General features: G+C 41.3%; 1 protein-coding gene across 3 annotated transcripts; it reads left to right on the top strand.

Moving 5' to 3' along the window:
- The first annotated feature begins 963 nt into the window (after positions 1-963).
- Positions 964-9,768, top strand: zfand2a (zinc finger, AN1-type domain 2A). Of its 3 annotated transcripts, none has more exons than XM_042085389.1 (10): positions 969-1,336; positions 2,222-2,304; positions 4,116-4,210; positions 4,312-4,443; positions 4,541-4,692; positions 6,551-6,670; positions 6,791-6,878; positions 7,169-7,248; positions 7,436-7,578; positions 8,626-9,768. In XM_042085389.1, exons 2-9 carry the CDS (start codon positions 2,250-2,252, stop codon positions 7,551-7,553), a joined length of 840 nt encoding a protein of 279 aa, XP_041941323.1. In that variant the 5' UTR covers positions 969-1,336; positions 2,222-2,249; the 3' UTR covers positions 7,554-7,578; positions 8,626-9,768. The 3 variants fall into 3 exon arrangements, with proteins under 3 accessions (XP_041941324.1, XP_041941323.1, XP_041941322.1); XM_042085388.1 differs by having other exon boundaries at positions 970-1,336; positions 7,436-7,520; XM_042085390.1 differs by lacking the exons at positions 6,551-6,670; positions 6,791-6,878; positions 7,169-7,248; positions 7,436-7,578; positions 8,626-9,768 and having other exon boundaries at positions 964-1,336; positions 4,541-4,696.
- The last annotated feature ends 2,352 nt before the right edge of the window (positions 9,769-12,120 follow it).

Below are 12,120 nucleotides of genomic sequence, written 5' to 3'. Positions count from 1 at the left end.
ACAAAAGTAATATAAAAAAGAACTAGTTAAGGTGTAGTATTTACCACAAGACTGCAAGTCAAAACAAGGACAGGCAAGATTCTATAGAAACGTATAAGTATATATTAAATAACCTGTCAAATCAGTACCTGCAGTATTTTCATTTTAAGTCCTTTGGCTACAATGCAGTCATCAGCCATGCTGCCACTGTCCTGAAACAGAAAAGTTCATTGAAAAAGGTAAAACTCCAGACACAATTTGGTAGGCTCAACATTGTTCCTTATAAGGAATTTAAAAAAGCTGTCTCTAAATAATTTACAAACCCAATTTACAGTTACACAATTACCAGAAGTGCACTGGCCTATTAGGCTACTACTCACATTGATCACAAAAAGAAGAGTAGGTTAATTTATTTATCTATGGATCTGTATCAGAGCTTTTGTCATGGTTTGCATGTGGGGGGGTTCTATGTTTTTGCTATGGTCTACACTAGCCTACTAATTACTATTTTAAGTATTATACTTTTTAGTGTAGGCTATTAGACAGTCAAGTAGAACATCAATTCTCAACTATTCCAAACAAACTGGATCACAGCCATATGCCTACTCAAACTTACTTCTTCCCATGCTACTTTTCTCCCTCTCTCTGCCCCCACCATTAATAGCCTACAGACATGATAGCCTACATCGGGTGCTCTCTGAGCCTCCCACTGGTGAGGAAGAAAACAACAGGCCAACAATGTGAGACCAGGTAGGCTAATCAAATTATAGGCCTACTGTATGTCATAAAGCTGATCCTATAGCCTAAATCTGTAAAGAAATCGCTGCTATTTTCTGTTTCCTGTTCAAGGACCAGAGCAGATCAGTGGTCGGGGTAAACACGGCCGCCATATGTCAGGACATGTTTCTCCATTGGCCTCCAGTGATTGTTTCCTCCACCATGATGGCAGCGCTGTGGTTCTGAGCCTAATGCGATATCTAGCTTTCTAATATCTATAACTAGGCCTACTGAATGTTTTATCCCAATTCTGGCACCAAGAGCCTCAAAACAAAAACTGCTGCATCACTGCCTTCCTGTGGCAAATTCTGGAAGAAGCCAGCACTGTCGTGGTTACGTCACGACGGAGTACTCGGGCGCGTCCAAAAATGCGATTACCCAGTGAGCTCCTAGTTCTAGCCATAGACTAGCCCTAACAGCAGTGACTTCCTACTGACATAAATAACAAGCTGCTAGCAGCTGATCGCACAGTCATCCGGTGTTAGCTGAAAATTCCATCCTGGTGCGCCCGTCCTTATAACAGGATTTCGACGCGTTATTGCGATCCCTACATAACAGAAGTTGTATTTTTACGTTAGTGGTAAGTGGAGATACGCTTACTTTTGCATTAACTTACATGATTAAAAAACCTGGTTTTCTATTAACTTCTCTGTTTTCCATGGCAATGGTATTGGTACTGTTAGCTCGCTAGCTTGCACTTATTTTCAGGCTGTAAGGTGACATTAAACATCTAAAATCTAACCAAGTTACTTCTTGCTATCGATTCTTGTGGTGTTTTATAGCATGGAACATGAATGTTAATGTTTAGTGACTATCTCAGTGTGCTAAGGCTACCGAGCTATGTCAAATAGCATTGTTAGCTTACTATGTATTCCTACAATGTTAGCTTGGATGGCTAGGTAGGCAGCTAACAATGCGATACTGGCAATATGATATCGTTTAAACTGTTAACGTTTTTGTTTCTTACATCTGAAGCCTATAGCTCAGTTATAGCATCTTAACTGCTCTAACGTTACAGAGGTGTCTGACAATCGCGTGCTCTCTTTGGAGTAGGCTACGTTCTGTGAGGCTTCTGTAATGAAGCATGAATCAGCATTGACAGTATAATTAACAACAACACTCGACCTGGCAATTAGTAAAGCCTGATTGTAGGAGTTACGTAACAGTCCTGTAGGCAACAGAAAGCAGATAAACTAAACCCCTGGCTCGACGACATCGCAAACTCATTAAAAGATTACCCGCCTTGGCTAGTCTGTTACCTTAGTCAGAATGTGCAACAGGATGTTGCAACTTTGTATCATGGTGGTCTCACAGTTTGATACAATGGTTGGTTGATACAATTATATACCTTTCTGCGAAAGAATGTCTTATGTAATGCTAACGGTATCGCATTTTAGGCAATTTGTGTCATCCAGGGCAAGAGATGTGTCAATCATATATCGTTGTGTGTGTCCGTGCATTGCAGATCAGGGACTATTCATCACCATAGTGCCATGGAATTTCCAGATTTGGGAGAGCATTGCTCAGAGAAGTCCTGCAAGCGACTAGGTAAGTCAAATCTTGACTGCAGAGGCCTAGTTTACAGTTAAGCTCAGCGTATTAATCACCTAGGCAAATTTATACCAATCTACTGACTGGATCACCAGTATGTCAAGTGTGACAGCAACTAACTCCAGGTGTTGGAGGGATGCCTTGCCATGACTCTGGCCTTTAGCTCCCTTCATAGATTTTTGACTGGATTCAGGTCTTGACACTGTTTGGGCCACTTTCACATAGTGATATTGTTTTCTTGCGTTGTTTGGCTGTTGTGAGAAACTTTGGGTGTCATGATTGATTACCAGCTGACCAGCTTCTCTGTCTGTGTCGCCTCAGTCACCAGGTCGGACTGCTTCGCACTATTTAATATAAGAAAAAGCAGTCTGTACCTAACCCAACACATCAGTGGGGATAGGCAACCTTGTTAAAGTAAACAACATTGTGTACTTGTTTGGATACCTTTTGGTCAAAAGAAAAATTCACTTTAAATCAAAATTTGGCATGGGTGCAGACTGTTTGCATTTCAGGTCCATGTTGTCACAGAGTAGATGTTAACTCTTTCAACGTTTTTGTACAACCTACCTTGTTTTTTTAAATGTGCTTCCAGTTGCATAGAGGCTGTGCCTATACATGCCTATTAGTCTTGTTGGTGCAAATCTCTTGGAAATCAAATCACCTGAAAGAACCTAGTGCTCCCAACTCACTGTTTTTGCTTGTCAGTAAGGCTACAGAAACCCTTAGGAGACATGGGCCAAAATTATAGTTTTCCTGCACACTAGAAAGTTTCTAATACTCCCTTCGTTTCATCTTTATGACTTTGAGTTGTGGTGTGCACTAGAAACTATATAGGTAGTTTCACACAGGGAAAGCGCTTGACATTCACATAAGCGTCAGTGTACCTCAAAATATGTGATTATGATGTGTTGACACGAGATGCATTTTCAGTCCTTTTTTTATCCCCAAATTCACTTTTCATTTTAAAATCATCTTAGACAAATTTTACTGTGGGCAGAAAACTGGAACACGCTTGGACTTACTGTAATATGTTACGCTTCAAACTTAAGTTTAAAAATATAACCAAAGTCCTTTTAGGCAAGTCCCTCCACTCGATGGCCATATGGCAACACTTTTTGGGCACTCGTTGGGCATCCATTTCGGCAGAAATGCGCGTGCGCAAGGCTTCACGACACCAATCTTGCTCCAGCGGCAAGATCACAACACACCATATGATTGGCTCAATGTATTCACATCACACCACATGATTGGCTCAATGTATTCACATGTCAACGTTTTGCCGAGGAAGGGGTGTGATATGTGTAGTAACTGCCATATTGGCGTTACAAACTAACCCCATGCATTTCTATGGAGGATTTTTTAAGTGCTGTGTCTCCTCATTAGAAAGTCTCTGATATAACTGACCTGGTTAAACTTATTTATCAGAGGAAATACTTCAGATATGCATCCAACTTAGTAACAGCCTATCAACAAAATCTCTAGATACAATTTGAACTTCATAATAACTGATGTGGTCCTAAAAATGTCCTTACTGTTTTTGTTCATTCCAACACATATTCTATAAATATGCTATAAATCATGTATACCAGTCTGATTTTGAAGCAAATAACAATACTAAACACTACAAATATTGTATACAGATACAATCCTTATACTGAAAAACTACATCTGTTTCAGTTGACCGGTTGCCATGAAATATTTTTGTTATCCTTTAACGGCTGTAGATTCAACAAAAAAACATAAATAATGATATTTCAAGGTTTAATATTGTCGGCCATAATTTGAGTGTGTTATTTTTAATCCCATAGACTTTCTGCCAATGAGATGTGACGCCTGTGAAGAAATCTTTTGCAAAGACCATATCACCTACGCCAATCACAAGTGCACTTCATCCTACAAAAAGGTTTGTACATTAGTCCATGCATTGCACTGTAATTCAGTTGTTATGGACATTGTGGTCACATCAGGAAACGTGCAGTTGGTCACTGAGTTTTGTTCTTCTAGGATGTCCAAGTCCCAGTGTGCCCGTTGTGTAACATCCCTATCCCCATCAAAAGAGGAGAGATGCCAGACATTAAAGTTGGAGAGCACATAGACCGGGACTGCAAGTCAGACCCAGCACAGAGGAAAAGAAAGGTAACACGCACTCAAAAATCACATCATTACAGTGACCCCTGCTTGCAGCCGAGAGAAGAGAAGCCCCATGCCGTTTTCTTGTTTTTGGTGTTGCCAGATCTTCACAAATAAATGTTCGAAGGGAGGCTGCAAGCAGAAGGAAATGATTCGTGTGACGTGCGACGAGTGTCACTTGAACTACTGTCTGAAGCACAGGCATCCGCTGGACCACGACTGTAAGACAGACGGCAAACCGGTTTCTAAGTCTGGGTGAGAACAGCTAACTCCTATCAGTATGGAAGCCATCACGGAATATGATCTCATTTCAAGCATTTCATTGTCACATGGCATTCAAAGGAGATCTTAACCTAGTTTCTCAATAGAGCAACAGAAACCTTCCTAGCAATATAGAAGTATCATAGAGCATTCTTTCACGTGTGGTACATCAAAATCTAAATTCAGCTTTAAAGACAACTGGTATGAACAGTGGTTTTGCTAGGAACAAAAACCTATTGGAGGGAAAACTGACACCGTAAGAAATGGGCCTCTTCTCATTTGTCTTTTTGTCGATCCTCCTTCCTTCCTTCCTCCCGTCCTAGCCCCTCCTAATTAATGTTGTGAAGAAAACGAGGAAGGGACGATAGGAGGATGGAGGAATGAAGGAGAGACAGATATGAGAAATGAGATTTCCTGCTCATTCACGCATCATTTTCAAGAGACATCAATTCCTGATGATGCGGCGCATCGCCTCTTAGGCTTGAATAAACAAACACGCAAATTGCATAGAATATGAACTTACACCAAAGCCTAAAAATGTCATATGAACATAGACTCTTCCCACTTATTGACCCTGATAATGAGATAATGTTTGATAGTTCTCGAGACCTGAATGAAGACTTATTGTACAATGCGTGAACAAAACAGACATGAACTTTTTTTTTTTAAAGTTTGCATGGTAGTTCATGGTAGTTCCAGCATATAAAGGTCTTTTTTTGGTCTATCTATTTAGTTTATTGATGCAAATAAATCCCTACGAACTTGTTTGAAACCGAAAGTTGACTGACGTGGGAGGGAACTTTTTACCTTGGCAGCTTGGACCAATGATCACACAATTCCGACTGAAAACGCTTCCGCGTAGGATACTCTTGTGTTTCCTCACGCATCGGCCCTTTCGCCTCTCTCCTCGGCCTTGCCTCCTCTGGTTGCAATTAGATGAATGAGACATCCTCGATGACGTCGGGCTTTGAATGATTTCCGTGGCACGAGCTGGAGGACTGAGGAGAGAGGCCGTATGCAAATAGAGGTTTGAGAAGAGGCCATGGTGTAGTAGTGTTTAGCCCATAGACAAGAGTGTCTAATGTGATCGTAAGTAAAAGAAGAACCAAGCTAATGAAACTAAGCAACTAAGAAACCAAGCAAATTAAACTGTTGAGCGGTAGATGCCATACTGGGCATTCAGATGATTTCAGGTCACTACTTCATAGTGCATAAGTCTCATGGACGTAAGAAGCATTTACAATGTGGGTGGGGGCCGGGACATTCGCGGGGCTCTGGGGGTCCTCGCGAAAAGGATTGATGTAATTTCCAGTGTTCTGGTGCATTTTAACAGAAGGCCTAATGGAGGGTGATTCGTAATTTAGTTCGGTTACACATCCTGACCTCATACATGCATAAGCGAATCTGTTGGCTGAGACTTTCTTTCCAGAGTGACAAATCATACTGTGTTAGGGTTTAATCTCAAGATATAGCCTACTGTTATCGGTTCAACTGAAATATCTCATTTTGCCCCCAAAGAGTTAGACTACCATCTCTTTCATGGCTAGTTAAACCGTAATAGTTTTTCGTTGTCTATAATACAATATGCATAGGCATACTTCTGTTATCATAACGATGTACAACCAAGCAACAGATGGGGTAGTTTAATTCTCATTCGGCTACTACTTCTACTACTAAGGAGGTGCATGCCGTTCTGAAAAGACTAGATTGGATAGATTAATACATTTTCACACCCATGATGCTGTTCTAGATACAGTCAGTTATGCTCTAGGTTTTCGGTGCATGACGTCAGTGCTTTTAGAGAACCACACAATGGGATTTTCTCAATAAAAGTGTTTGTTTTGGTGTGCAGACACGCCGCTCTGATGAGGGCCCAGCCAACCTCCAGTAGCAGTTCTGGCAGTTCTTCCAGTAGGGGGAGCTCTCGCCCCGTCTCCAATGGCATGCCAGGGAATTCCAGGACCCATAGCAAGTGAGTGCTTCTGAGCTGTGGATTTGTTGAAAATCCTTTTGTTGTAGCAGTCAGATTTTCCTTAGCATTTTGTTTGTTTTAGAAAACTAACAGAAGGCTCATATTTTGATTCCTCTCCAGTGCACAAGCAACATACACTCAAGCCCCTACAGTGGCTGCTTCAGCACAGAATGTCATACCCCCATCAGTGTCTTTCCAAGCAGGACTGGTGAGTGTCTGTCTGCTAACAGACCAATAGAGTTATACTCTGTGAATATAAAGAGTAGGGAACATGACGTTCTGGTTGTTATCCTGAGAAGAGTGTTGCTGGAAAGTTTGCCTCGTCATGGGGGTTGTCCAACTGTCATGTGTTCACTACTCACTAGTCAATTTGGCCTCATCAGCTGTGTCAGTCATGTCATTTAAACACTTTCCTTTGTTAAATAGACTCATTTGTATTCATGTGTAGCTGATGTCTCTCATTTAATATGGACTCTTTGTTTATTTCTGTTATCTCAGACAGAGGAGCAGGCTCTGCAGAGAGCTCTGGAGATGTCTTTGGCAGAGTCGGCGCAGCCAAGCCCTCCTCAGGCACTCAGGTACTTGAGCTCCCTAGACCACGGTCCTCGTCCCCCAAAATGATAGCAAAATAATCATTTATTTGCAAATATATAACCAAGTATATAGTTACATACATTTTTGTCAAATTGTACAAGTCTTTACAGGTATGTATGCTGTCGCGGCTATATCAAATCCTGTGTGTGTGTGTGTGTGTGTGTGTGTTAGTCCGCAGGAGCAGGAGGATCTGGCCCTGGCTCAGGCCCTCGCTGCCAGCGAGGAGGAGTACCAGCGGCAGCAGCGGAGACAACAGGTAGCCCGCACCCGTACGCTTAGCAGTCAGTAGCATGCTAACAGGAGCCCCGTACTAGGTACAGAGTCCCCAACACATTTGCTCTTGCTTGATCTTACTCTCTACTTGCTTTTCCTCACTTACTTTTTCCCCCTTTGTTGTTTCCCTTTTGCGGGTTTCTTTGCTAGCTAATAGGGATGCACGATATTATCGGTACAACATCGGTATTAGCAGATTGTATGATTGGCACTGGCAGATATGAACATTTCTGCAGATATCCCTGGCAGATCAGTTGGCAAGACCATCATCGGCACAACCTATAAGTTTCTCAGCGGAACCATCATATAAATATGTTCAAAAAGGATGAGCTCTACATTTTTATTGTACTTGCGTATTTTACTTCTACACCATGTTGCAGTTGATTTCCTTATTTTTCATGAGCATCTACATTTCTGAAAGTATACATTTAGATTAGAATGAGTAAGAGTGAAAGTGTAATGTAAAATGGGTTCATTCTAGTACAGGAGAGACCCTTAAAGGTTTGTATACAGCCAAAATGTAAAAAAGAGTGACCCATGAGATATTGGCATAATCCAATATTGCGCATCCCCTACTACTAACTTTTATTCTTTGTTCTTGGTTTGCTTTGTCAGAACTCCTTGTGCAGTACAACACCGTCATCAAAAATGTCTTTTGCCATAGCTTTGATACACAAAATTGTGAATTTGCATTCTGTACAGTGAAGCACAGGCTCCAATTTTCCAAAGTCTCAAGCACTGTATGGCAAAGCAAATTGCAAATGTATTGTTTGCTTTGTTTATTTTTTTTTTCACGAGATTTCTAACTCTTTTCCATCACTAACTAATGGCACAGAATTTACTTTCCCCTATCAGCTGTATTTTAGATGACCTCTGCCATTCAGTATTAGGACAGGCCTACTTTGTTGTGTAGAACTTGCTATTTTCAGTAATTTGTTAATAATAGATGACTTTTCCCCGTTGTAGTTTGCAACCTGTCAGGTCTTCCCCTCTCCTGAAGCCTTGCAGGAGGCATTTCTTTTTTTTCCATCTGATTCCACTTCAAGCTGTGTGCTGAAAGAGTTTATTTATCTTCGTCCTCATCACAGGGAAGGGATACCAGACCGTCCAACTGCCTCCTTTCCTAACATGAGCACACTGGAGGGAATGATGGACGGACTGAAGGATCGTCCGAGTCTGATATGCCTCGTACGCAGGAGAACCTCCAGTAGTCTGCTAGTGACCAGGCATCACCAGACCACTCCTTGGACCCAGCATCCCAATCTTCCAGATTCAACCAAAACCAACACAGAAGACTTTGCTATTTGCATCACACTTTTTACTGTGTGTGTGTGTGTGCGCGCAACTGCTGCTCACAGACTTTTGCTGGGATCCTCTGCTTTTATATTATAGTGCTCAAATTGTACATATTTTCTATAATGGTCATGGTAATCAATGCCATAGAAATTCCTTTCTTGAATAAATTATTTTAAAGATGTTTATCTTGGCTCGTGATCTTGTTTTTAATGTGTTTAATAAGGCAGTGTTTCTGTGACCACCTAACCTGGGAGGTAATCTAATGTAATGTAATTGAACAAATGGTGCCTTTGTAGCTGCTGTTTGTTTGCGGCCTCATCTTTGGGAATAAATAGTACATCTTTGCAGAGATGAAAGTAGAAATGCATACAATGGTTCACTCATTCTGATGCTATCTCAAATTCTGTGAATAGACCAGTAGTTTGACATTTTTAAGGGCTTCACCAATAATCTCTTAAGTTTCTCTATCTACATTTACCAATAGCCTTTTTATGAAGTTTTAATTCTTCACATTCTGGCTGTTTGATCTGCTGAAAAATTATTTGGGCACAGTCTTGTTTGATTATGTAAATTAGACATAGCATCCATATTTATTGACATTGTTTGTTCGTCAACAATGTATGTATGTCTTCCATATTTGTGCACAATTCATCTTCAAGATTTATGTCATATTGACGCTTGAGAAATTGTTCATGTTCTACGATGAGCAGAGCCATTGTTGTTATCCGCCCACCAGGGGTCATGGTTGCACTGCGTAGCGCTCATGGCATATCTTCTGACGTACTGTGCATCAGAGAACAACACCTCTAGCAAGTTCATGTAGTGTTTGTGAGTTCAGTGCTGACAACGTTGCATTCAGCGGTGGAAAAAACATTTTTTTTCTTCCAGTCATTTTCTATTCTCCTGTATGCTGAAATAAAGGCTGTTCTCTCTCATCCACAGAGCACTTTCCCTCATTATTTCACAACGTGACCACATAATATGAAATCAAAGCATTATGTAATTCTGAAATGGAAGTGCGTGAACTCTTAACAACAGATGAGCATTCGTTTAATGGAGAGGTTTTGGTGCTTCAAGCAGGGTCACTTAACTGCTTATTATGCACTGTTAATACTTAATAAGCACATGTTATTCTAAAGCGTTACCAAATATGGAATAATTACAAAAAAAGTCTATTTTTGCATTTACTTTGTTGGTTCAATGAGTGTGTATAAGATAGACTATACATCTGTACAACTAATATTGGATAATACAACATGAAGATTAAATTTCTATGGATTCTTGTGAATATTTTAGTACCCAATATGTTGCATCTACTTACATTTTGGATCAAATTTATTGAGACATAATAAAATGAATCTGAGAATGTAAAGCACTATACAGATTGTACATGAAAAAAGTTGTCATTTTTGGATTCCCAAGAGTCAAAGCTTTGAAATGGTGTTTAACATTACTACTACACAATATTATGGTGCATACTAGAACTCTGTTCTAGAATCTTTGGTGCATACAATTCACCCTTCGCTAAGTCCCGCCCTCCTTAGTTACTGTTGCTATGTCTGACAAGCTTTAGCACCCTGCACGTCTATTACATGGGGGAGAACCGGGACTTTTCAATGAAATGTAATTTACAAAGACATCGTACCACACTGAAAGCTAATATTTTGTCACTAGCAACCTACATCTGTCCTCTGTCAAATACAGTTGGAATTTCATCTCTGAACAAAATCGTTCATGAGTTATTTAAGCAAAAGTCGAATGTGCGTTTTGTTTCATTCGACTCTCCTGGCCAGAATGAATGGAACAGGCATGGGGGACGAAAGAAACATACCTCCCACAACTTCAATATTTGACAACATATCATGAATGGTACTTCAAATAGGTGTTATTATGACCGCCGCGCAGCGAAGCGTCGTTTAAGCGTCGTTTTTCGTTTTGATCTGTAGCCCGTCCCGTACCCTCCCCGCTGGACTGGACCCCCCGAAAGGAGGGTAGGGCAGACATAGTTCTCTGTGAATATCTTGAGAACTGTAGGGCCTAGGATGACCAATTATTTCCGTATGTTTGCCTCCAGGGGTCATGTTAACCCATTTCATGTGCACACATGTGCACAAACAGATACACACGCACACACATACATTCACAGTAATCATACGTATGACACATACTCACACAGTAGACATATGTACGCATGCATGCACAGGCACATACGCAGGCACACACACAAGCACACACACACACACACATAACATAAACATGTACATGCACACATGCACACAATTCAAGAATTTCTCAGAATTATGCACAGGCAAGATGGAGGTGGGCTTGTATAAAATGAATTTTACATGTGAAATCAATGAACTAATCATGTTTTGGTACTTGTTGTCTAGCAGATACCAGTGAGAATTGAGTGTGGATAATGCAATTTAGTGAGACAGTTAGAATTATAGGCCTTTCAGCGTGATTTATTTTTGTGGAAAAAATGTGCTGGACTGGGCGGCGGTCATATTTTGTTAGTTGCTAGTTTTAAATAGATTGCTGATGGACTATACATCTTGGTGAACGTCTGTTAACAACTTCTTGCCGTTATCGTGAAGCGTGTATCTCGCGGTTATGGAAATATCATGCAATATGCCATTTTTTACAGTTAGAACAATATGTGTTCCCAATTATATCATGTTGTTTCTATAGTGTAACATGTTATTTCACTGTGTCTGTACGTGGGTTAGGGCACCACACATCCAAATAAGTGCCCTTCATGACCCACAGGCTTTCAGTCTTCACAGGTTAACATGGCAAAACTCGAAAAGCTTGTCAGACCTTGTCAGACCGGTGCGAATTGAGTCCCGCCTGGCCTGTCTGAAAGCATCAGTGGCACTCGCTTTATAAGCCGAGCGGCCAGAGTGGGATGACAGCTGGAACCCATGGGAGGAAGGCGGGGGGAGGCAGGCGGGGGAGGCAGGCCGTTGGCTGAATAGCCTTTCCTCTATAAACAAGAGGAGAGGAGGGTCCAGGGGCGCTGCTCGAAAATTTGGGCCCTATGGGGGGGGGGGGGGGGGGGGGGGGCTCTCTCGGGGCCCTCTGTCAGTGCTGGGCCCTTAGAATCGTCGCCCCTGGGAGGGTCTATCAGGGGGGTCAAACTCGTAGGCCGGATTTGTTGGAATGAGACCTTGTGGTGGGCCATCATTGTTATGGTCATTATCATCATTATCATTTTCTGCATGGGTATCAGAGTGTTATGTAAGGGATAATGTATAGAACGCTGGTCATTACTGGGAAAATAAGTC

This window comes from Alosa sapidissima, chromosome 3 (genome assembly GCF_018492685.1).
Source record: "Alosa sapidissima isolate fAloSap1 chromosome 3, fAloSap1.pri, whole genome shotgun sequence".
Classification (NCBI taxonomy): domain Eukaryota; kingdom Metazoa; phylum Chordata; class Actinopteri; order Clupeiformes; family Clupeidae; genus Alosa; species Alosa sapidissima.
Note: the sequence above shows the minus strand (reverse complement) of the source record. Positions and strands in the feature narration are given on the sequence as shown.

Bases quoted from the DNA above. Each gene is read 5' to 3' on its own strand.
- zfand2a (XM_042085388.1), top strand. From the start codon at position 2,250: ATGGAATTTCCAGATTTGGGAGAGCATTGCTCAGAGAAGTCCTGCAAG. The intron at 4,693-6,550 runs GTGAGAACAGCT...TTTGGTGTGCAG, and splicing joins AAACCGGTTTCTAAGTCTGG to ACACGCCGCTCTGATGAGGG. The intron at 7,521-8,625 runs GTAGCCCGCACC...TCCTCATCACAG, and splicing joins GGCAGCAGCGGAGACAACAG to GGAAGGGATACCAGACCGTC.